This window comes from Procambarus clarkii, chromosome 4 (assembly GCF_040958095.1).
Source record: "Procambarus clarkii isolate CNS0578487 chromosome 4, FALCON_Pclarkii_2.0, whole genome shotgun sequence".
NCBI lineage: Eukaryota > Metazoa > Arthropoda > Malacostraca > Decapoda > Cambaridae > Procambarus > Procambarus clarkii.
The window spans coordinates 17,107,293-17,134,924 of record NC_091153.1 but is presented as its reverse complement, the minus strand read 5'-3'; the positions used below and the strand labels follow the sequence as shown (position 1 = coordinate 17,134,924).

The 27,632-nt window shown below is 45.2% G+C and overlaps 1 protein-coding gene across 1 annotated transcript in view; it reads left to right on the top strand.

The window, feature by feature from the left end:
* LOC138370678 (filaggrin-like) overlaps positions 1-3,365 on the top strand; it is a 41,161-nt gene extending 37,796 nt beyond the window's left edge. The window contains exon 2 of the mRNA XM_069335294.1: positions 1,233-3,365. Within this exon, the coding sequence (XP_069191395.1) occupies positions 1,233-3,365 (2,133 nt within the window). The remainder of the gene's footprint in view (positions 1-1,232) is intronic.
* The last annotated feature ends 24,267 nt before the right edge of the window (positions 3,366-27,632 follow it).

Genomic DNA, 27,632 nt, shown 5'->3' with positions numbered 1-27,632 from the left:
AATCTCTATTCATCATGCGTAAAAATTTCGACACAATCTAGAAAACCAAATAAAGTCGATTCCTGTACCTCTCGCTCCGAAATTTGGTCACAGTCTACCACGCTGCGTTTGTCATCTAATCTAACTTATTGACTGAATACCTGGGAGTCTCCTGCCGCCGCGCGCATTCTGTGTTTGGACGAGGATTACAATTCTTGTCTATCAGTGTAACTTTGTATATTTTGTTGTATCTCTGATCAAAATTCCTTTGAATTGTTTCTTCCAATATTTTTTTTTCTTTTTCTTGCAAAAAAAATAATATTAGGGACATCTAAGTATTTATCTTTTATATTTGAATAATTTTGTACATCTAAGTATTTATCTAATATTGTTTTGTACGACCAAGCGGCTGTTTAATGCAAAAACTCAAGCTTTGCAGTAAAGCTTGACCAGGACATCAAGGCACCAGAGCACCAGGACATCAAGGCACCAGGGCATCAAGGCACCAGAGCACCAGGACATCAAGGCACCAGGTCACCAGGGCATCAAGGCACCAGAGCACCAGGACATCAAGGCACCAGGGCATCAAGGCACCAGAGCACCAGGGCATCAAGACAAAAGGGCACCAGGACATTAGGGCACCAGGTCACCAGGGCATCAAGGCACCAGGTCACCAGGGCATCAAGGCACCAGGTCACCAGGACATTAAGGCACCAGGGCATCAAGGCACCAGAGCACCAGGGCATCAAGACAAAAGGGCACCAGGGCATTAGGGCACCAGGTCACCAGGGCATCAAGGCACCAGGTCACCAGGGCATCAAGGCACCAGGTCACCAGGGCATCAAGGCACCAGGGCATTAGGGCACCAGGTCACCAGGGCATCAAGGCACCAGGTCACCAGGGCATCAAGGCACCAGGGCACCAGGGCATCAAGGCACCAGGGCACCAGGGCATTAGGGCACCAGGTCACCAGGGCACCAGGGCACCAGGGCATCAAGACACCAGGGCACCAGGACATCAAGGCACCTGAGCACCAGGACATCAAGGCACCAGGGCATCAAGGCACCAGAGCACCAGGGCATCAAGACAAAAGGGCACCAGGGCATTAGGGCACCAGGTCACCAGGGCATCAAGGCACCAGGGCACCAGGGCACCAGGGCACCAGGGCATCAAGGCACCAGGGCATTAGGGCACCAGGTCACCAGGGCATCAAGGCACCAAGGCACCAGGGCGTCAAGGCTCCATGTCACCAGGGCATCAAGGTACCAGGGCACCAGGGCATCAAGGTACCAGGGCACCAGGGCTTCAAGGCACCAGGTCACCAGGGCATCAAGGGACCAGGGCACCAGGACACCAGGTCACCAGGGCATCAAGGCACCAGGGCATCAAGGCACCAGGGTATCAAGGCATCAAGGCACCAGGTCACCAGGACATCAAGGCACCAGGTCACCAGGGCATCAAGGCACCAGGTCACCAGGCCATCAAGGCACCAGGGCACCAGGCCATCAAGGCACCAGGGCACCAGGCCATCAAGGCACCAGGGCACCAGGGTATCAAGGCATCAAGGCACCAGGGAACCAGGACATCAAGGCACCAGGGCACCAGGCCATCAAGACACCAGGGCACCAGGCCATCAAGGCACCAGGGCATCAAGGCACCAGGCCATCAAGGCACCAGGGCATCAAGGCACGGGGACACCAGGGTATCAAGGCATCAAAGCAACAGGACACCAGGGCATCAAGGCACCAGGCCATCAAGGCACCAGGCCATCAAGGCACCAGGGCATCAAGGCACCAGGCCATCAAGGCACCAGGCCATCAAGGCACCAGGGCATCAAGGCACCAGGCCATCAAGGCACCAGGGCACCAGGCCATCAAGGCACCAGGGCACCAGGTCACCAGGCCATCAAGGCACCAGGGCATCAAGGCACCAGGGCACCAGGTCACCAGGCCATCAAGGCACCAGGCCATCAAGGCACCAGGCCATCAAGGCACCAGGGCACCAGGCCATCAAGGCACCAGGCCATCAAGGCACCAGGCCATCAAGGCACCAGGCCATCAAGGCACCAGGCCATCAAGGCACCAGGCCATCAAGGCACCAGGGCATCAAGGCACCAGGCCATCAAGGCACCAGGGCACCAGGCCATCAAGGCACCAGGGCACCAGGTCACCAGGCCATCAAGGCACCAGGCCATCAAGGCACCAGGGCATCAAGGCACCAGGGCACCAGGTCACCAGGCCATCAAGGCACCAGGCCATCAAGGCACCAGGCCATCAAGGCACCAGGGCACCAGGCCATCAAGGCACCAGGCCATCAAGACACCAGGCCATCAAGGCACCAGGCCATCAAGGCACCAGGCCATCAATGCACCAGGGCATCAAGGCACCAGGCCATCAAGGCACCAGGCCATCAAGGCACCAGGGCATCAAGGCACCAGGCCATCAAGGCACCAGGGCACCAGGCCATCAAGGCACCAGGGCACCAGGTCACCAGGCCATCAAGGCACCAGGCCATCATGGCATCAAGGCACCAGGGCACCAGGTCACCAGGCCATCAAGGCACCAGGCCATCAAGGCACCAGGCCATCAAGGCACCAGGGCACCAGGTCACAAGGCCATCAAGGCACCAGGGCACCAGGTCACCAGGCCATCAAGGCACCAGGCCATCAAGGCACCAGGGCACCAGGGCACCAGGGCATCAAGGCACCAGGCCATCAAGGCACCAGAGCACCAGGGCATCAAGACACCAGGCCATCAAGGCACCAGGGCACCAGGCCATCAAGGCACCAGGTTATCAAGGCACCAGGCCATCAAGGCACCAGGGCGTCAAGGCTCCATGTCACCAGGGCATCAAGGTACCAGGGCACCAGGGCATCAAGGCACCAGGTCACCAGGGCATCAAGGGACCAGGGCACCAGGGCATCAAGACACCAGGGCATCAAGGCACCAGGGCACCAGGGCATCAAGGCACCAGGTCATCAAGGCACCAGAGCACCACGGCATCAGGGCACCAAGGCACCAGGACACCAGGGCATCAAGGCACCAGAGCACCAGGGCACCAGGGCACCAGGGCATCAAGGCACCAGGCCATCAAGGCACCAGGGCACCAGGGCATCAAGACACCAGGGCATCAAGGCACCAGGACACCAGGGTATCAAGGCACCAGAGCACCAGGGCATCAAGGCACCAGGACACCAGGGAATCAAGGCACCAGGGCACCAGGGTATCAAGGCATCAAGGCACCAGGGCACCAGGGTATCAAGGCATCAAGGCACCAGGGCACCAGGGTATCAAGGCATCAAGGCACCAGGGCACCAGGGTATCAAGGCATCAAGGCACCAGGGCACCAGGGTATCAAGGCACCAGAGCACTGTTACGTACTCCTAATAGATACGTAAGTAAATATATTAATATGTACATTTATAATTATGTGTAAATTACAAGCATGTATATTGATATACTTATATGTTCTATGCAAACGTACATTCATGTTACAGTGTTGGCGTTAGGCCCAACGTATCGTGGGAATGATTGTTTATTTCTTTGTGTGATCAGTTTTCCCACGGGAACTAATGATTTATATGTGATCATAAGTGGGTAACAGAGGTGAATAATAATTGAGTGAACTGTATCTGGCAAATTGTCGTGGGATCGTCCGTTGCTGGGTGTGCATGCCATTATTCCCTTCTGTATGCATATTTTAATTACTATGTAAAGAAAGAAGTACTTACTTTATTTGTGTATATCAATATGTATTAATTATTCATTAAGTTAGTTTAAGATTACTCTTGTCACAATGTATTGCTCCATTGTTGAAATAATAAATATTGTAACTTTGGCAATTTATTCGCGGGGCAAGGCAATCTGTTTTGACTCCCGCGTTATTTTATTCAGTAGCTGAACGGGAACCAGAGAGATAACATCTTGGAGTTAAGTTATACATTTTGTTCTGTCATAGCCAAATATATATTATAATTGTAATGTAATGTCTGGAAGATACAGTGATATTTTAATGTGATATATTGTGACCATATAATCATCTGTTTGCTATTGAGATTTATTTAATACATATATATATAATATTATTGTCTCTATTCTTCAGTCCTAAGGAAGATTTTATTTTTGTGCTCATTACTTATCAAGGGGTTATACTGGTGATTCGCTATTGAGAACAGCAGTTGTGTCGTATCCCTAGACGTAATTAAAGTTGGCTGCTGTAGGATCACGAGCCGTAACGTACGATAGGTAACAAAGAGTTATGGGGGCCTGTGCCGGGAAATATTGTTTCCACTTTAACTTAACTATGCTAATCTAACCTTGCCTTCCTAGGTACCAGTGTGTCAAGTGTCTCTGTGTGTTTCTTAAGAACTATTCCATGTGCCAAGCAAGCCTTCCTGTGTGTCAAGTAACAACGTTTCACGATTTTGAGGTAAGTCATCCTATATATTTTGTTTGTGCAGTGAGGCCAAGCGAATTTTCAGTGTGGTGACAATTTTACAGTGAAGTGTAGTGCAGTGCCATTGTTTTAATTATTTTTGTGAATCAAGTGCCAAGTGTTAGTAACGATGGAGGAGAAAGTTGCAGCGTTGGTGGCTCACCCAGACTTTGAAGGGATTCAGAACCTTAAAAAGACTGAGTTAATACAAATGGCAAATCAGTTGGATTTGACCGCCAGCAATAGAATGGTTAAAGCCCAAATATTGAAAGTCATTGTGACGCATTTTGTTGAGAATGGGGAGTTAGAGGAAGAAATTCTAGAGGAGTTAAGAGAGGAGTCGAGTGATCAGATGACGTTAAAGCGTCTTGAGTTAGAAGCGCAAATAGCCAATGCTAAGCTTGAAGCTCAAAGGGAACAGCAAATATTAGAGGCTGAAGCTAGTCAAAGAGAGATTGAAGCTCAACAGCAACAGAAAATATTAGAGGCTGAAGCTCAGCAAAGGGAGCTAGAGACTAGGCGTTTAGAAATTGCGGTACAGTTGCAAATAGAAGCCACAAAGAAGCAACAAGCCGAGGAACAAACTAGGCAATTAGAGATTCAACAACAAATGGCTGACACTAACTTCAGGCTTGAATCACAGCGTATGGCAGCTGGGCATGGAAATACTAGTAATGTTTCAACAAATAGTGATAATAATCCCATCAGGATGAATAAGTATATAGAGTTGCCCAAGTTCAATGAGGAGGATCCTGAGGTTTTCTTTGCACATTTTTATAAAATTGCCATCAGTATGAACTGGCCAAGGGATCAGTGGGTAGCCATTATGCAGTCTCAATTTAAGGGGCGTAGTCAGGAGGTTTTCACATCCCTACCTGACACTCATAGCTTTGATTATGACTTTGTAAAGAAAAGCATCCTAAATGCGTACCAGTTAAATCCAGAGGCACACAGGCAAAAGTTCAGAAACCTACGGAGGATAAGGGATCAGACAATAGCAGATTTTACTCGTCAGAAGACGAATTTTTGCAACAGATGGTTAAAGTCACTTGCAGTCACTGATTTTGATGCTCTAAAGAATCTTCTTATAATGGAAGAAGTATTGTCATGTCTCCCAGACCAGTTGTCTACTTTTATGGCAGAACAAAAGAATGTAACAGATATTTATGAGCTGTCAAAGCTCGCGGATGAGCATGAGTTGCTGACTAAGGCCCCGTTTACGGCCACTTCACCTAAGTCTAGTCGTAGAGTAAATTTCAATGCTCACCGAACTCCTTATCAGTATAAGTCTCCTCCTGGTGCGACAGTTACTCCCGTGAACTCTTCTCTTACTAATCCTAAGATGGTTACTCCATTGCCAGGATCATCTAAGCCTAGTAATGCTAATTCTAAACCGGCAGTTGGTTCTACCAGTGTGTCCACTGTCAAACATTGTACCCATTGTAAGAGAAGGGGGCATGTGATTTCTTCATGTTTTAGTTTGCATCCTGAACTACGACCAACTGGTCTTATTATGAGTAAAGGAGTGCAACCTATTAATTCTTCATGTATTACAGTCAGTCCCAATTGGATGGCTGAATTCAAACCCTATATTTCCACAGGTACCTTATTATGTAATAATGGTAGACATAAGACTGTTCAATTACTCCGTGATACTGGAGCTTCACAGTCTCTTATTAACCAGAATGTACTTGCTGATGTTGACACCCGAGATCTGGGTGAAGTTGTGCTTCTCCAAGGTATTGCCGGAAGTGTGCAACCAGTGTCCTTATTGCAAGTTAACCTTGATTCTAAATATACTTCAGGATGGTGTAATGTTGGTGTAAGTAAACAACTGCCCATTCCTGGGGTAGACATTATTCTAGGTAATGATTTTGGCAACCAAATGGTTGTAGGGCCCAAGTGTCCCATCATGTTAACTAAATCCCATAATGTATTAGCTCAACCAGTAGCAGATGATGATATTATTTACCCTGCTTGTGTTGTAACTAGATCAATGGGACAAACAGGTGAGAGTAATCCTGTCTTCACTGAGGTTGCTGTTCCCAAGACCAGGACCCCTTCAGTAAAGGAGTGGGAGGTGGATCTTGAGGATTCTTTTATGACTCGACTGGATGATGAGAGTGAGGCCGTAGTAGAAGCCCCGCCGAACCTAAATCACAAGGAAAGTGAAGGTGAGGAGGCTGAACTATCTGTACCTTGCCCGCTTGTCTCCAGTGCGCCAGTTGTCGAGAGTGAGGCCGAAGTAGCTATGACTCCATTTTATTCTGATCAATCGGGAAAAGAGATCAAGCTACTAGGTTCTTGCCCGCTCGCTGCTGAGTCTGAGTCATTGCCCTTAAGTGTTGTACAGACTACTGATCCTAGTTTAAGTAAGTGTATTTCTGAGGCTCCTGATAATATTGATGCATTGGAGGAAGGGACGGGTTTCTTCTTCAAGGATCGACTTCTGATGAGAAGGTGGAGACCCAAGGGAACTCCCTCTTCAGAGGATTGTGAGATTAGAACCCAACTCGTTGTCCCCAATGATTATCGTAGGCAGGTCCTGCAGGCTGCACATGATGACCCCATGGGAGGTCATCAAGGTATCACGAATATGTACCATAAGATAAGTAAATATTTTTTCTGGCCAAAGTTAAAGAAAGACGTGGTCAGATATTGTCATAACTGTATACCCTGTCAAATTGTTGGTAAACCAAATCAATCTGTACCTAGAGCACCATTGCAACCTATTGTAGTTCCTGATGAACCATTTACTCATGTTGTAATTGATTGTGTAGGTCCTTTACCTAAGACTAAATCGGGTAACATGTTTTTGTTCACTCTCATGTGTATGACTACTAGATTTCCTGAAGCTTATGCTCTACGGAATACCAAGGCTCATAATCTCATCAAGTGTCTTGAAAGATTCTTTTCGTTGTTTGGAATGCCTAGAGTTATTCAGAGTGATAATGGGGGAAATTTTGTTTCTAAAGTTTTCAGAACTTTTTGCGAATCCCGAGGGATTCGGCACAAATTATCCAGTCCATATCATCCCCAAAGCCAAGGTGGACTTGAACGTTTCCACCAGACTTTGAAACAAATGCTGAAGACAACCGGAGAAACTCATCCACGTAATTGGGATGAGAATCTCCCCTTTGTGTTGTTTGCTGCTAGAGAAGGGCTACAAGAGTCATTGGGTTGTTCACCCTTTGAACTAGTGTTTGGTCACCAAGTAAGAGGTCCTCTTAAAATGCTACAAGAAAAGTTGTTGGGAGATGTCTCTGTTCATCAGAGTGGATTGTACTTGAGTGAGGTCAAGGCAAAGTTGTGTCGGGCTCGTGAGTTGGCGAAAGAACATCTGGGAAGGACTCAAAAAGCCATGAAAGTAAGATATGACAAGAAGTTCAAAGCTAAGCTAAGGTCGTTTGATGTCGGAGATTTGGTGTTGGTGTTGAAACCTCGTATGGGGACTTCCATGTCCCATAAGTTCGCAGGACCCTACCAAGTGGTAGACAAGGTGGGAGACCTAACTTATAAACTAATTAACCCTAATCTTTCAGAACCCCAAATGACTGTGCACATTAACAGATTAAAAGCTTATGTTGGACCTGGTGTAGTAGCTTGTTTTAGTCGGGAAGAGTTACCACCTGAGGATAATTGTAGTGAGAGACATGATGTTAATATCCAACTTCTCAGTTCCAGTTCCAATGGCAGGGAGATGCTATGTCATTTACAGGAGGAACAACGTGATGAGTTCCAGGTTCTGCTGGACAACCATACATCTCTGTTTGGGGAGGTTCCTACCCAGACCCACCTCATCACACACGACATTCAGCTCCTGGACAGCACCCCCATTCGAAAACATCCGTACCGAGTGAATCCCGAAAAGAGGAAAATTATGCAAGCAGAAGTGGAATATCTGCTCCAGCATGATTTCATTCGGCCAAGTCAAAGTACTTGGAGCTCTCCGTGCCAAAACCAGATGGAACCTGGAGATTGTGCGTGGATTACAGGAAACTGAACAAGAACACTACAGTGGACGTTTTTCCTTTACCCTTGTTGGTAGAATGTATAGAGTCCATAGGTCATGCCGAATATGTAAGTAAGCTTGATTTGTCAAAAGGGTATTATCAAATTCCATTAACAGAGTATGCTAGAGAGGTTACTGCTTTTGTTACACCTGATGGTGCGTATGAATTTAATGTCATGCCATTCGGTTTGAGAAATGCACCTGCTACTTTTCAAAGATTCATGAATTTCTTACTCAAGGATGTGCCAGATTGTAGGGCCTACCTTGATGACATTGTTTTGTACAGTAAGACTTGGGCAGATCATCTCTTAGGCCTTAAGAACTTGTTTACAGTGTTGAAAAACGCAAAGTTAACCATAAACATGAATAAGTGTAGTTGGGCAAGAGGTACGATAACTTATCTTGGACACGAGGTAGGACAAGGTAAGATTATCCCCTTACAAGATAAGATTCAAGCCATTGTGGACTACCCAGTGTTGACCAATCAGAAAGGAGTCCAACGGTTTATTGGTATGTGTGCATACTATAGGCGTTATTGTAGAAATTTTTCAACAGTAGCTGCTCCTTTGACAAACTTGTTACGCAAGCAAGTAAAGTTTCAGTGGACACAAGATTGTCAGAATGCTTTTCAGAACCTAAAGGGCATATTGTCCACCTCACCTATTCTTGCTAGTCCCCAATTTGATAAACCATTTATATTACACATTGATGCGTCAGATGTTGGAATAGGTGCTGTGCTTATTCAAGTTGGTTTAGACCAGATTGAGCATCCTGTGTATTATTATTCTTGAAAATTTAATGCAGCTCAGAGAAATTATTCCGTGGTAGAAAAGGAGGCGTTGGGTCTTATATTGTCAATCAAGAAGTTTGAGATTTACTTATCAGGAAATAAAGTGTTAGTATTTACAGACCACAACCCCCTTATCTTTATAAATATGATGAAAGTCAAGAACCAACGAATTCTGCGCTGGTCATTGTTTTTGCAGGAATTTAATGTAGAAATCAAACATATTCCAGGCAGACAAAATGTTATTGCTGATGCTTTGTCAAGAAGTTTTGATGTACCATAAATGAAATGTTTCTTTTTACTTAACATTTTTACTTCGGAAAAAATGCCATTGATCTTCAATCCATTGCATTTTTTTTCTTGGAGGTGGAAGTGTTACGTACTCCTAATAGATACGTAAGTAAATATATTAATATGTACATTTATAATTATGTGTAAATTACAAGCATGTATATTGATATACTTATATGTTCTATGCAAACGTACATTCATGTTACAGTGTTGGCGTTAGGCCCAACGTATCGTGGGAATGATTGTTTATTTCTTTGTGTGATCAGTTTTCCCACGGGAACTAATGATTTATATGTGATCATAAGTGGGTAACAGAGGTGAATAATAATTGAGTGAACTGTATCTGGCAAATTGTCGTGGGATCGTCCGTTGCTGGGTGTGCATGCCATTATTCCCTTCTGTATGCATATTTTAATTACTATGTAAAGAAAGAAGTACTTACTTTATTTGTGTATATCAATATGTATTAATTATTCATTAAGTTAGTTTAAGATTACTCTTGTCACAATGTATTGCTCCATTGTTGAAATAATAAATATTGTAACTTTGGCAATTTATTCGCAGGGCAAGGCAATCTGTTTTGACTCCCGCGTTATTTTATTCAGTAGCATAACGGGAACCAGAGAGATAACATCTTGGAGTTAAGTTATACATTTTGTTCTGTCATAGGCAAATATATTATAATTGTAATGTAATGTCTGGAAGATACAGTGATATTTTAATGTGATATATTGTGACCATATAATCATCTGTTTGCTATTGAGATTTATTTAATACATATATATATAATATTATTGTCTCTATTCTTCAGTCCTAAGGAAGATTTTATTTTTGTGCTCATTACTTATCAAGGGGTTATACTGGTGATTCGCTATTGAGAACAGCAGTTGTGTCGTATCCCTAGACGTAATTAAAGTTGGCTGCTGTAGGATCACGAGCCGTAACGTACGATAGGTAACAAGCACCAGGGCATCAAGGCACCAGGACACCAGGGTATCAAGGCACCAGAGCACCAGGGCATCAAGGCCCCAGGACACCAGGGAATCAAGGCACCAGGGTATCAAGGCATCAAGGCACCAGGGCACCAGGACATCAAGGCACCAGTGCACCAGGTCATCAAGGCACCGGGGCATCATGGCACCAGGACACCAGGGCGTCAAGGCACCAGGGCATCAAGGCACCAGGGCACCAGGGCATTAAGGCACCAGGGCACCATGGCACCAAGACACCTGCGCAACAGGGCACAAGGACAACAGAGCCCAAGGGCGGAGAGGCACAAGGGCACTAGGGCACCAGGACACCAGGGGCACGTACTGGCTAAGGCCCTACAAGCTCCGGGAAGGAGGGTGAGTCTAAACACATATATATTGTTGCACTAAACGCTGTGTGTATTAGTGGCTCCAGACATTGTAGCTCGACATCCAACATTCTGCCTGTAACTCATTTTGTATATCTGTACTTTAACCTAAATAAAATAATAATAATATTAATAATAATAATAATAATAATAATAATTATTATTATTATTATTATTATTATTATTATTATTATTATTATTTTATTATTATAATTATTATTATTATTACCAAGTTGCTGACATTTGAGAACATGAAACCAAAGATCTAAAAATAAAACAAAAATTAAACTGTAATATAGTGAAAAGCTTAAGAACCAATAATTCAATATTTTTCAGAAATTAATAATTGAACAGAAAAGAAACAGATTAAACTAAAATACGAAAATGAGATTAAATATTCTATTATAGAACACGACCTCTATTATAGGTGAAACTAAAGAATTTCGCGTTATCTGTCTTGAAAGGGTTTTTATATTCTTATCTCCGATTTTCGAATCTGAGTCTAATCAATTACTGTTCTATTTTCTTAAATATATTGAATAAGAGGAACTTTTGAATTTCACCAAAGCATTCTTCGTTTCATATTGTAATAAATTAATAATATGGTAATTAGTCAGGCTCATGTGTGCCCTGGTGTTCAGCCATCCCTCGTCTGGGGCATCTTGGCCGTGCCCCACTATCAGGGGCAAGAGGGATTGGGCCTACCCCAACGCTCTATAACACTCTCAGTAAAGTCATTATAAACACTGCAACGTTTGAGGAGTCTAGCCCCGAGCATCTGATCCCCAACCTCGGACAGATGGATATTGTCTTTTATGGATATATTAGATTGGATATCTATCTATCTATCTATCTATCTATCTATATATATATATATATATATATATATATATATATATATATATATATATATATATATATATATATATATATATATATATATATATATATATATATGCTTCATTGAATATGACCGCATATTCTGTATTTATTATTTTCTGGTTTAGGGCTTCTATCCCTCTAACTATTTTCTTAGCATCAGGGCTTAGTTGAAATAGGAGTTCTCCAAAACTCATTTTCGTACTTTTAAGGTGAAGAAAAGAAGTGATTTACTATAGAATGTATTACACTTATTTATACAATTTGCACAACGTTTCGAATCTCCATGGTTCATTCTCAAGTGAAGAGATCTTACAATGCTGGTTGATTTTATACCCGCACTGGGTCAGGTGATAAAGACAATAAAGGTGAAAACATGGGGGGATACATAAGGGATAAATGTGAGGTGAAACATAAGAACAGAGGCAACTGCAGAAGGCCCATTGGCCCATACGAGGCAGCTCCTATCTACATACAAAGATTAATCCAGTGTAATTAGCCTGTTATGTTGGACATTGTCTTCTGTGTTGGCATCGTTATGTTCTGGTCTTGTCCTTACTCTCATGGTGGGTAGAGTAAATAGTTCCGTGATTTGGGTGTTCATGGTAGTTTGTTCTATTCTTATGTGAATTGCTTCGAGAATTTGTAATCTTCTTTCATCTTGGGTTTTGTCTATTATGCAGGTATTCTTGATCAACATTTCTCTTGTTAGAGTGATGTCATGGGCTTCTCTCATGTGATTCCTAGGGGCACCGGATTGAAGATGGCATGTCAAACGCCTCGTCAGCTTGGTCGACGTCATACCTATGTACTTAGATTGAAGGTTACATCCTTCGTGGGGGCAAGTGTACATGTATACAACGCTTGACTGCTGTAGAGGGTTCTCCGTCGGCTTCGGGCTGTTTTTGATAAGGAGTTCGGAAGTCTTCTTGGTTTTGTAGAATGTTATCAGGTTTATGTTTTGGTTAGGAGTAGTGCTTTTTACTCCTTTACGGATTATTTCTTTCATTATTCTTTCCTCTTTTATATGTTCACTGTGCATGGTTGATTTGTAATATAATTTTATTGGAGGTATTATGGTTTCTGTTCTAGGTTCTGGATTATACCAACGGTCCAAGTGTCTTCTTATAGCAGCGTTTATTTCCGCGTTGCTATATCCGTTGTTCACCAATACCTTAGTTACTCTTTCAAACTCTACTCACGTTGCTCCAATCAGAGCAGTGGGTAAGCGCTCGACGAATATAAGCATTGAGAACACTGGCTTAGTATCTTTTGGGGCACTCACTTCTACTCACTTCTACGTTCAGGCATAATCCTATGTTTGTGGGCTTGGTATATACGTTGGTGCTTAAAGAGGTTCCTGTTTTTGTTATTAGTACATCCAGGAATGGCAGACTGTTATTTTCACTATTTTCATGAGTAAATCGGAGTACTGACTCTCTCTCTAGATGTCTTTTTAGGTCAATTGGCTCATCTGAGTCTTTTACTATTACGAATATGTCATCTACATAACGGCAATATACTGTTGGTTTTTGTCTGATACTGAAGATCTTGTCTTCGATGGTTCCCATATAAAAATTAGCAAATGAAATTCCTAAGGGGGAGCCCATTGCTACTCCGTCTATTTGTAAATACATGTCTCCTTGTGGACTGATGAAAGGGGCTTCCTTTGTACTTGCTTCGAGAAGACTCTTCAAGTGTGGCTCAGGTATGTCTAATTTGGGGGTGCTCTCGTCTCTGTATACTCTGTCCAGTATCATTCCTATGGTTGTGTCGACTGGACAGAAGCCCTAAACCAGAAAATAATAAATACAGAATATGCGGTCATATTCAATGAAACATGTTTGAAAGAAAACCTGCTGCCAGTATACACCAATATATCAATATATATATATATATATATATATATATATATATATATATATATATATATATATATATATATATATATATATATATATATATATATGCGAACAAGCCTGAATGGTCCCCAGGACAATATGCAACTGAAAACTCACACCCCAGAAGTGACTCGAACCCATACTCCCAGGAGCAACACAACTGGTATGTACAAGACGCCTTAATCCACTTGACCATCACGAACGGACAAAATGAGGTGATAGCCGAGGCTATTTGAACCACCCCACCGCCGGCACTCGGATAGTAATCTTGGGCATAGCATTTTACCAAATCACCTCATTCTTTGGGGCACACGTGAGGAACACAAATGCGAACAAGCCTGAATGGTCCCCAGGACAATATGCAACTGAAAACTCACACCCCAGAAGTGACTCGAACCCATACTCCCAGGAGCAACGCAACTGGTATGTACAAGACGCCTTAATCCACTTGACCATCACGACCGGACAAAATGAGGTGATAGCCGAGGCTATTTGAACCACCCCACCGCCGGCACTCGGATAGTAATCTTGGGCATAGCATTTTACCAAATCACCTCATTCTTTGGGGCACACGTGAGGAACACAAATGCGAACAAGCCTGAATGGTCCCCAGGACAATATGCAACTGAAAACTCACACCCCAGAAGTGACTCGAACCCATACTCCCAGGAGCAACGCAACTGGTATGTACAAGACGCCTTAATCCACTTGACCATCACGACCGGACAAAATGAGGTGATAGCCGAGGCTATTTGAACCACCCCACCGCCGGCACTCGGATAGTAATCTTGGGCATAGCATTTTACCAAATCACCTCATTCTTTGGGGCACACGTGAGGAACACAAATGCGAACAAGCCTGAATGGTCCCCAGGACAATATGCAACTGAAAACTCACACCCCAGAAGTGACTCGAACCCATACTCCCAGGAGCAACGCAACTGGTATGTACAAGACGCCTTAATCCACTTGACCATCACGACCGGACAAAATGAGGTGATAGCCGAGGCTATTTGAACCACCCCACCGCCGGCACTCGGATAGTAATCTTGGGCATAGCATTTTACCAAATCACCTCATTCTTTGGGGCACACGTGAGGAACACAAATGCGAACAAGCCTGAATGGTCCCCAGGACAATATGCAACTGAAAACTCACACCCCAGAAGTGACTCGAACCCATACTCCCAGGAGCAACGCAACTGGTATGTACAAGACGCCTTAATCCACTTGACCATCACGACCGGACAAAATGAGGTGATAGCCGAGGCTATTTGAACCACCCCACCGCCGGCACTCGGATAGTAATCTTGGGCATAGCATTTTACCAAATCACCTCATTCTTTGGGGCACACGTGAGGAACACAAATGCGAACAAGCCTGAATGGTCCCCAGGACAATATGCAACTGAAAACTCACACCCCAGAAGTGACTCGAACCCATACTCCCAGGAGCAACGCAACTGGTATGTACAAGACACCTTAATCCACTTGACCATCACGACCGGACAAAATGAGGTGATAGCCGAGGCTATTTGAACCACCCCACCGCCGGCACTCGGATAGTAATCTTGGGCATAGCATTTTACCAAATCACCTCATTCTTTGGGGCACACGTGAGGAACACAAATGCGAACAAGCCTGAATGGTCCCCAGGACAATATGCAACTGAAAACTCACACCCCAGAAGTGACTCGAACCCATACTCCCAGGAGCAACGCAACTGGTATGTACAAGACGCCTTAATCCACTTGACCATCACGACCGGACAAAATGAGGTGATAGCCGAGGCTATTTGAACCACCCCACCGCCGGCACTCGGATAGTAATCTTGGGCATAGCATTTTACCAAATCACCTCATTCTTTGGGGCACACGTGAGGAACACAAATGCGAACAAGCCTGAATGGTCCCCAGGACAATATGCAACTGAAAACTCACACCCCAGAAGTGACTCGAACCCATACTCCCAGGAGCAACGCAACTGGTATGTACAAGACGCCTTAATCCACTTGACCATCACGACCGGACAAAATGAGGTGATAGCCGAGGCTATTTGAACCACCCCACCGCCGGCACTCGGATAGTAATCTTGGGCATAGCATTTTACCAAATCACCTCATTCTTTGGGGCACACGTGAGGAACACAAATGCGAACAAGCCTGAATGGTCCCCAGGACAATATGCAACTGAAAACTCACACCCCAGAAGTGACTCGAACCCATACTCCCAGGAGCAACGCAACTGGTATGTACAAGACGCCTTAATCCACTTGACCATCACGACCGGACAAAATGAGGTGATAGCCGAGGCTATTTGAACCACCCCACCGCCGGCACTCGGATAGTAATCTTGGGCATAGCATTTTACCAAATCACCTCATTCTTTGGGGCACACGTGAGGAACACAAATGCGAACAAGCCTGAATGGTCCCCAGGACAATATGCAACTGAAAACTCACACCCCAGAAGTGACTCGAACCCATACTCCCAGGAGCAACGCAACTGGTATGTACAAGACGCCTTAATCCACTTGACCATCACGACCGGACAAAATGAGGTGATAGCCGAGGCTATTTGAACCACCCCACCGCCGGCACTCGGATAGTAATCTTGGGCATAGCATTTTACCAAATCACCTCATTCTTTGGGGCACACGTGAGGAACACAAATGCGAACAAGCCTGAATGGTCCCCAGGACAATATGCAACTGAAAACTCACACCCCAGAAGTGACTCGAACCCATACTCCCAGGAGAAACGCAACTGGTATGTACAAGACGCCTTAATCCACTTGACCATCACGACCGGACAAAATGAGGTGATAGCCGAGGCTATTTGAACCACCCCACCGCCGGCACTCGGATAGTAATCTTGGGCATAGCATTTTACCAAATCACCTCATTCTTTGGGGCACACGTGAGGAACACAAATGCGAACAAGCCTGAATGGTCCCCAGGACAATATGCAACTGAAAACTCACACCCCAGAAGTGACTCGAACCCATACTCCCAGGAGCAACGCAACTGGTATGTACAAGACGCCTTAATCCACTTGACCATCACGACCGGACAAAATGAGATGATAGCCGAGGCTATTTGAACCACCCCACCGCCGGCACTCGGATAGTAATCTTGGGCATAGCATTTTACCAAATCACCTCATTCTTTGGGGCACACGTGAGGAACACAAATGCGAACAAGCCTGAATGGTCCCCAGGACAATATGCAACTGAAAACTCACACCCCAGAAGTGACTCGAACCCATACTCCCAGGAGCAACGCAACTGGTATGTACAAGACACCTTAATTCACTTGACCATCACGACCGGACAAAATGAGGTGATAGCCGAGGCTATTTGAACCACCCCACCGCCGGCACTCGGATAGTAATCTTGGGCATAGCATTTTACCAAATCACCTCATTCTTTGGGGCACACGTGAGGAACACAAATGCGAACAAGCGTGAATGGTCCCCAGGACAATATGCAACTGAAAACTCACACCCCAGAAGTGACTCGAACCCATACTCCCAGGAGCAACGCAACTGGTATGTACAAGACGCCTTAATCCACTTGACCATCACGACCGGACAAAATGAGGTGATAGCCGAGGCTATTTGAACCACCCCACCGCCGGCACTCGGATAGTAATCTTGGGCATAGCATTTTACCAAATCACCTCATTCTTTGGGGCACACGTGAGGAACACAAATGCGAACAAGCCTGAATGGTCCCCAGGACAATATGCAACTGAAAACTCACACCCCAGAAGTGACTCGAACCCATACTCCCAGGAGCAACGCAACTGGTATGTACAAGACGCCTTAATCCACTTGACCATCACGACCGGACAAAATGAGGTGATAGCCGAGGCTATTTGAACCACCCCACCGCCGGCACTCGGATAGTAATCTTGGGCATAGCATTTTACCAAATCACCTCATTCTTTGGGGCACACGAGAGGAACACAAATGCGAACAAGCCTGAATGGTCCCCAGGACAATATGCAACTGAAAACTCACACCCCAGAAGTGACTCGAACCCATACTCCCAGGAGCAACGCAACTGGTATGTACAAGACGCCTTAATCCACTTGACCATCACGACCGGACAAAATGAGGTGATAGCCGAGGCTATTTGAACCACCCCACCGCCGGCACTCGGATAGTAATCTTGGGCATAGCATTTTACCAAATCACCTCATTCTTTGGGGCACACGTGAGGAACACAAATGCGAACAAGCCTGAATGGTCCCCAGGACAATATGCAACTGAAAACTCACACCCGAGAAGTGACTCGAACCCATACTCCCAGGAGCAACGCAACTGGTATGTACAAGACGCCTTAATCCACTTGACCATCACGACCGGACAAAATGAGGTGATAGCCGAGGCTATTTGAACCACCCCACCGCCGGCACTCGGATAGTAATCTTGGGCATAGCATTTTACCAAATCACCTCATTCTTTGGGGCACACGTGAGGACACAAATGCGAACAAGCCTGAATGGTCCCCAGGACAATATGCAACTGAAAACTCACACCCCAGAAGTGACTCGAACCCATACTCCCAGGAGCAACGCAACTGGTATGTACAAGACGCCTTAATCCACTTGACCATCACGACCGGACAAAATGAGGTGATAGTCGAGGCTATTTGAACCACCCCACCGCCGGCACTCGGATAGTAATCTTGGGCATAGCATTTTACCAAATCACCTCATTCTTTGGGGCACACGTGAGGAACACAAATGCGAACAAGCCTGAATGGTCCCCAGGACAATATGCAACTGAAAACTCACACCCCAGAAGTGACTCGAACCCATACTCCCAGGAGCAACGCAACTGGTATGTACAAGACGCCTTAATCCACTTGACCATCACGACCGGACAAAATGAGGTGATAGCCGAGGCTATTTGAACCACCCCACCGCCGGCACTCGGATAGTAATCTTGGGCATAGCATTTTACCAAATCACCTCATTCTTTGGGGCACACGTGAGGAACACAAATGCGAACAAGCCTGAATGGTCCCCAGGACAATATGCAACTGAAAACTCACACCCCAGAAGTGACTCGAACCCATACTCCCAGGAGCAACGCAACTGGTATGTACAAGACGCCTTAATCCACTTGACCATCACGACCGGACAAAATGAGGTGATAGCCGAGGCTATTTGAACCACCCCACCGCCGGCACTCGGATAGTAATCTTGGGCATAGCATTTTACCAAATCACCTCATTCTTTGGGGCACACGTGAGGAACACAAATGAGAACAAGCCTGAATGGTCCCCAGGACAATATGCAACTGAAAACTCACACCCCAGAAGTGACTCGAACCCATACTCCCAGGAGCAACGCAACTGGTATGTACAAGACGCCTTAATCCACTTGACCATCACGACCGGACAAAATGAGGTGATAGCCGAGGCTATTTGAGTTTTCAGTTGCATATTGTCCTGGGGACCATTCAGGCTTGTTCGCATTTGTGTTCCTCACGTGTGCCCCAAAGAATGAGGTGATTTGGTAAAATGCTATGCCCAAGATTACTATCCGAGTGCCGGCGGTGGGGTGGTTCAAATAGCCTCGGCTATCACCTCATTTTGTCCGGTCGTGATGGTCAAGTGGATTAAGGCGTCTTGTACATACCAGTTGCGTTGCTCCTGGGAGTATGGGTTCGAGTCACTTCTGGGGTGTGAGTTTTCAGTTGCATATTGTCCTGGGGACCATTCAGGCTTGTTCGCATTTGTGTTCCTCACGTGTGCCCCAAAGAATGAGGTGATTTGGTAAAATGCTATGCCCAAGATTACTATCCGAGTGCCGGCGGTGGGGTGGTTCAAATAGCCTCGGCTATCACCTCATTTTGTCCGGTCGTGATGGTCAAGTGGATTAAGGCGTCTTGTACATACCAGTTGCGTTGCTCCTGGGAGTATGGGTTCGAGTCACTTCTGGGGTGTGAGTTTTCAGTTGCATATTGTCCTGGGGACCATTCAGGCTTGTTCGCATTTGTGTTCCTCACGTGTGCCCCAAAGAATGAGGTGATTTGGTAAAATGCTATGCCCAAGATTACTATCCGAGTGCCGGCGGTGGGGTGGTTCAAATAGCCTCGGCTATCACCTCATTTTGTCCGGTCGTGATGGTCAAGTGGATTAAGGCGTCTTGTACATACCAGTTGCGTTGCTCCTGGGAGTATGGGTTCGAGTCACTTCTGGGGTGTGAGTTTTCAGTTATATATATATATATATATATATATATATATATATATATATATATATATATATATATATATGAGTGTGTGTGTGTGTGTACTCACCTATTTGTACTCACCTATTTGTGCTTGCAGGATCAAGCATTGACTCTTGGATCCCGCTTTTCCAGCGATCGGTTGTTTACAGCAATGACTCCTGTCCCATTTCCCTATCATACCTAGTTTTCAAAGTATGAATAGTATTTGCTTCCACAACCTGTTCCGGAAGTGCATTCCATTTTCCACTACTCTCACGCTAAAAGAAAACTTCCTAACATCTCTGTGACTCATTTGAGTTTCCAGTTTCCACCCATGTCCCCTCGTTCTGTTATTATTACGTGTGAACATTTCATCTATTTCCACTTTGTCAATTCCCCTGAGTATTTTATATGTCCCTATCATATCTCCTCTCTCCCTTCTTTTCTCTAGAGGAGAAAAGACTCTTTTCTCTCTTCTCTTTCTCCTTCTGTGTGTGTGTGTCTGTGTGTGTGTGTGTGTGTATGAAGGAAGTCCCACCTCTGGCTGGAAGAAGGGGGACCCCCTTAGACTCGGAGGAAACCACACATAACGCATTAGAGGGAATGTTTAGGTCCCCTTCAACACATTTTCTGTGTGGTTTTCTCCTTTTCTCCCCCTCTTTTTTTTCCTTTTTTTCTAGCTTATATATATATATATATATATATATATATATATATATATATATATATATATATATATATATATATATATATATATATATATATATATATATATATATATATATATATATATATATATAATCAATTGTTTGTGTATTTGTTTCACTCTGACCCTCTGAAAGGGGGGAGGGGGGGGGGCATGTCCCCAATGTCCCTCCTTCACGAAGTCGGTGGATGTGAAGTTAACCTAAGGTTAACCATCTCATTTGAGACCTCGGTGATGACAGAAACCCAGCGGCTTGTCGACGGTTACCCCTTTTTGCCTGACGTTTTCTTCAAGCAAAATTTTCATTTACAGTAATGCCTTGGCGTTTACGGCTTCGACGGGTAGGCGGTTCCATGGGTTTATTACTACGGGTGAAAAATCCTCTATTATTTTCTGTTCTGCTTTGTGGCTTCTTCAGCCTGAAGCATTATTTACATTAATTTAAATAACACTGAAATTGAGTAGGGAAGAAGAAGAGAGGGGAGAGGCTTGTTGGCAGTGACGGGGTAGATTGGGGGGGGGGGGAGGGATTAATCTCACACCCTGCCCATCTATTCCAACAAACACAAGACGCCCAGCCCATCTCTACATGTACACACCCTCCCCATCTCCTCCAAACATACTCTCCCCAAACCCCCTTTCACTCTAACCCACACTATCTACATCACTGCAATCATAAGGTTATGGCAAGAATGCAAATTTGTCATCTGAACATTCCATTTTTATGTCATCTGAGTATTCAGGATGACATTTGTATGTCATCTAAACATTCGTTTAGCATATTATCACTATCTGAATACACTTTTTTTTTATTAATATATGAGGTACATCTGCATTAGTGCAGCTACCCTAGACTATATGAAGTGGAGTACAGTGTGTCAAAAAAGCTAACTAGGTGATGCTAAAAAATCCCCATCACACAGGATGGTTAGTCATACAGAGGCATGTGATAAGCAATCTGCACTGGCAGACTCTGGATGCATTTTGAGGATATCATCAACACAAGATTGAATAAGGTAGCAGTGGTAATACAAGTCCCCATCTCGTAGGATGGTTAGTCATACAGGGCCATATGTTTAGTAGCCGGCACTGGCAAATTTTGGGTACACTGTGAAGATATCTTCAAGAATACCAGAGTGAATAAAGTAATTGCAGAGCTCCAGGTACCTCATGCCAACTGGTCTGAAAGGTCTAATAACTGGGCATTCAGTGATGTAGTGCGGGAGATCATGCCATAATACACTAATATTTTAACAAATGATAAATCCTACGGACTTTTGTATACACATTTCATATCCACCGACTTCGTGATGGGGTGCGGGTAAACCCCATCACGATATCCCTCATTTCCCCTTCCCTCATTACCACTTCAAGGGGAAATAGATTATTGCAGGAGACTCGAAAATTTATCAATCGCCGTGCAATGTTAAGTGAAGCTTACTCGAAGAGCCTTGCACAGAACCTTGACGAGACAGACAGAGAGACATTCTGTTGTATAAATAGATTGGGGGGGGGGGACCCATATGTTCCCGGGTTTCTGTCTGGCTGTATCTATCTGTTTTTCTGTCTGTCTCTTTCTTTCCCCCTCCCTCATTCCCATTCTCCCTCCCCCATCCATTCATCACCCCCTACCTCATATTTCCCCTTCCTCCATCTTTTACATTCAACTTCCCTCCAACCCATTTTCCCAACCTCCCACCTTCATCACTCCATCCCCTTCTTCCTCTCTCCCATTATCCCCCATTATTTATCTCTCCCTAGTATTCTCCCTATCGCTCATTCCCCCTACTATTCTCCCTGCATACGTCTCTCTCCATTCATCCAATCGCACAAGCAATACATTACTTCCTAACTAAAGTCGTCTTTAATTATCATCCATGTATATGCATCACCAAACATTTTACAGATGGACAGAGACAAAAATTACGTTTCCATATTTCCACATGTTGCTCAACAGTAAGAGTATAACTTGCTTTTTTGAATTAATTTCAAAACATTATAGACACAAATTATCCTAGTGTTAACACTCATTCAGTGTTATCCAACTCACTCAATTAAGTGCATTTGTTAGGAAGTGCAACTTCCTAACAAAAATATTAAGTGACATTTAAGGAAATGTCAAAATGGAAAATTTACGGAAGTGCTTCGGGAAATATAAGTGAAAGGTTGGGTAAATATAATATTTGAGACATAACGAATTAAATGGAAATAGTATTGTGATTAACCATTTCGCGTGGAGGCTGGATGTTGCAAATGGACTTTCTATAAATTACGTGAAAATGTTCGAGAAAATAGGTGGAAGAGAGAAAAAGAAGTGTTTGTGGTTTGAGAATAAAGATGTAAAACTATATCTACCTAAGAGAAAATACAAAATATCAGTGTTAAATGCATTAGTGTAATTTGTATTGAGAGAGATTACACTAAAATAAAAAGCTAGGTGCGTTAGGGAAAATACGTAAATATATGGAGTTAATATATTGGTATGATAGTGTTCAGAACAGCAATACCTGTCCCTGTGCTCTAGACCCCATGCTGTCGAACGTAAAACACTTTACACATGACGCACGCAACCAGTTCTCGACTCCAGTCCATTACATCCAGAGGTCGACCAAACAGACGCATTCATAAATTTTTACATGCTATTCTCTCAAGACGGGAATTTTCTCATATATAAATTAATATTATAATATATTAGCATATTGTGCATATAGGCAAAGGTTAGGTTAGGTTAGGTGTTTAGGTTCGGTTGGCGATTATTTGCATTTGTAGTACGTGGCTGAAGCATTTATAGCGTTGTGGTTCGAACAAAATTCGTCAGTGAAGCTCTTGTTCCGGAAGTGTCAGCCCGTCCTCCAAACAAAGATCCAAAAGTGATTCCATGCACCCGCCAAACCCCTTGTTTATGAATGAAAAGCGGTTTACACACGACTCACACAACCCGTCCTCGACTCAAGTCCATTACATCCAGCGGCCGACCCCACAGACGCATTCATAAATTTTAACATGCTGTTCATTCAAAACGGGAATTTTCTCAAGTATAAATTAATATTATAATATATTAGCATATTGTGCATATATAGGCATAGGTTAGGCTAGGTTAGGTGTTTAGGTTCTGTTGGCGATTATTTGTATTTGTAGTACGTGGGTGAAGCATTTATAGCGTTGTGATTCGAACAAAATTCGTCAGTGAAACACTTGTTCCGGATATGTTCGAACGTCAGCAGTTGTGAGTCGTGTGTAAACCGTTTTTCATTCATAAACAGGGGGATGGCGGGTGCATGGAATCAATTTTGGGTCTTTGTTTGGAGGACGGGCTGGACGCACGACTGATCACGTTCGAGCATTTGTCGAACAGTTCTTTGCTTACGTTCTCTGTTCGATTCGCACCTGTAAAGGCTTCACCCAATAATTTCCAATGGAACCTAAACACCACAACCTAATCTAACCCAGACTTAACTCTACAGAAAGTTCTAATATACAACAATATTAATTTATTTGAGAAAATGGACTGCCTAGCTTAGCCTGAAGACGGGTTGTTCAACCTGTCTTCAGGCCAGGCTGATCAGAGTGGTGGCCCTCCTACCCAAACTCGTTCATCAATTATAACAAACTGTTTATGAAAACTGATTTCTCCCCATATATAAGTTAATATTATTACGTATTAAATATATTTGCATAGTATAAAACATATTACATTTCTATGTATAGTTAAGAGTTGTTTGAAGTAGTGTTTCATTCATAAACGGGCTTTGGCAGCGGCCGGATTATCGAGCATCAGGCGTCAGTTTATGAGGACGGGCTTGGTTCTCAGAACACTGAGTCGTTATGTATGGTCAGTGCTGTGTTGTGCTGTGTTGTGTTGTGCCGTGTTGTGTTGTGTTGTGTTGTGTTGAGTGTGACGGAATTAAGGAAAGTTTATCTGAAAATTTTCACCGCTTCAGATGGATAATAGAAACACGCGTTTAGTGAACGTGATTTACTGGTTCTAGACGTTGTAGTGTTAATGCCTGAGTGTGAACAGTACAATTGCAGTGTTTTATTGGGTGTTGATGCCTTAATTATTAGATCCTTGCCGGACAATGTCCTAAAAGTGAACTGTAGTTTACATTGTAAACCGTCAACACTTCCCGTTATGTGCGGGAAACCAGCACAGAAAACGGCGCTACTGCTGTAAGGGGCGAAGTGTTGACTCGTGATAGTTTAGTGTTTTATAGGAAATATTAGAAGACGACACGCCTTAACTGCTTCATGACGAGTACTCCAGTGTCCTCGTCCTTCATGACGAGTACTCCAGCCCCCTCGTCCTTCATGACGAGTACTCCAGCCCCCTCGTCCCTCAAGCTAAGGTAAGGAACACCGACGGTCAAGCGCTATCGTTAACTACGTTGCTTATATATGTGGATTAAAATATTATTATTCATGTGTATATGAGAAAATTAAAGTATAAAAAGTTTAGAAAATAATGTAAATAAATAGTTTGCTTGCCTTTTCAGGTAAGTCAGCATAAACAGTTCATCACGTGACACAACTCCACCATTCTTTATGGTACGTAACAAGTTCCTTCTGTTTACATTGTTGCTGTTATGATGTCTGGTAATTAATCCCATCTTACAGGCCGGATGACAAAATCACTTCACAGACAAAGGCTGTAGCAGTGACTTTGAGGAGGACCGTCCGGGAGACAACAGAGCGACAATGTCTCTGGTCACTAGTGTAAGCTGGGATTATCCGGGGACAAGGAACGGGAGGAGGGGGGGGGGGGTAGCCAAGCGTTGAGTGACCGCAATCAAAGTTGTTCGGGGAAACACGGTCCTGGGTGAACGTTTCCTATGTACTGGGTGTGTGGATGCGCTCTTGTGGTACAGTCGTGTGTACTGGGTGTGTGGAGGCGCTCTTGTGGTTCAGTCGTGTGTACTGGGTGTGTGGAGGCGCTCTTGTGGTACAGTCGTGTGTACTGGGTGTGTGGAGGCGCTCTTGTGGTACACTCCTGTGTACTGGGTGTGTGGAGGCGCTCTTGTGGTACAGTCGTGTGTACTGGGTGTGTGGAGGCGCACTTGTGGTACACTCCTGTGTACTGGGTGTGTGGAGGCGCTCTTGTGGTACACTCCTGTGTACTGGGTGTGTGGAGGCGCTCTTGTGGTACAGTCGTGTGTACTGGGTTTGTGGAGGCGCACTTGTGGTACACTCCTGTGTACTGGGTGTGTGGAGGCGCTCTTGTGGTACAGTCGTGTGTACTGGGTGTGTGGAGGCGCTAATTGGTACAGTCGTGTGTACTGGGTGTGTGGGGGTGCACTTGTGGTACAGTCCTGTGTACTGGGTGTGTGAGGGTGCACTTGTGGGCTCAACAAGGTCCAGCAAGTGGTGTCAAGCTGCCTAGTGAACCGGAAGTAAGCTGGCCGGCCAGTTCTCGTGGAGGACTGTCCAGTAGGTTATTGTTGACAGCTCTGGTGAAGGGAGCACCAGCACAGAACATCAGGTAAACCGCTGTTGACCACATGTTAATTTGTTTGGAATGTCGGCTATCTGAATTAGTGGCAAACAGGTGACTTTGTTATAAACTTCTAAGTGAAGAGTAAGCTGCTGTAAACTTGTTCCCTGAGACACATAATGTGGCACAATGGACACATTCAGATAATTCTGTAACACAATAAGGGCAGCAATAATGTACAGTGATGGAGAGGCAGCAAACATGGGAGCAGGCTGGGGCTCCAGCACCTGCTGGGGTCGACACTGTGGCCAGCATCACACTGATTTATGCTGTTAGGGGCAGGATGCTTCCTGACTATCTGAGAGTAGCGGCGGTGATGAGAGCAGAGGAGACTGTCGCTGCTGGTCGGTGTAGTGACTGGTGAGGGTGTTGAGTCAAACAGAGGTGACTGTCACTGCTGGTGGGTGTAGTGACTGGTGAGGGTGTTGAGGCGAGCATAGGAGACTGTCGCTACTGGTGGGTATAGTGACTGGTGAGGGTGTTGAGGCGAGCATAGGAGACTGTCGCTACTGGTGGGTGTAGTGACTGGTGAGGGTGTTGAGGCGAGCATAGGAGACTGTCGCTACTGGTGGGTATAGTGACTGGTGAGGGTGTTGAGGCGAGCATAGGAGACTGTCGCTACTGGTGGGTATAGTGACTGGTGAGGGTGTTGAGGCGAGCATAGGAGACTGTCGCTACTGGTGGGTGTAGTGACTGGTGAGGGTGTTGAGGCGAGCATAGGAGACTGTCGCTACTGGTGGGTATAGTGAGTGGTGAGGGTGTTGAGGCGAGCATAGGAGACTGTCGCTACTGGTGGGTATAGTGACTGGTGAGGGTGTTGAGGCGAGCATAGGAGACTGTCGCTACTGGTGGGTATAGTGACTGGTGAGGGTGTTGAGGCGAGCATAGGAGACTGTCGCTACTGGTGGGTATAGTGACTGGTGAGGGTGTTGAGGCGAGCATAGGAGACTGTCGCTACTGGTGGGTGTAGTGACTGGTGAGGGTGTTGAGGCGAGCATAGGAGACTGTCGCTACTGGTGGGTGTAGTGACTGGTGAGGGTGTTGAGGCGAGCATAGGAGACTGTCGCTACTGGTGGGTATAGTGACTGGTGAGGGTGTTGAGTCAAGCAGAGGTGACTGTCACTGTTGGTGGGTGTAGTGACTGGTGAGGGTGGTGAGGAGAGCAGAGGTGACTGTCACTGCTGGTGGGTGTAGTGACTGGTGAGGGTGGTGAGGAGAGCAGAGGTGACTGTCGCTACTGGTCGGTGTAGTGACTGGTGAGGGTGGTGAGGAGAGCAGAGGTGACTGTCACTGCTGGTGGGTGTAGTGACTGGTGAGGGTGTTGAGGAGAGCAGAGGTGACTGTCGCTACTGGTCGGTGTAGTGACTGGTGAGGGTGGTGAGGAGAGCAGAGGTGACTGTCACTGCTGGTGGGTGTAGTGACTGGTGAGGGTGTTGAGGAGAGCAGAGGTGACTGTCGCTACTGGTCGGTGTAGTGACTGGTGAGGGTGGTGAGGAGAGCAGAGGTGACTGTCACTGCTGGTGGGTGTAGTGACTGGTGAGGGTGGTGAGGAGAGCAGAGGTGACTGTCACTGGGGT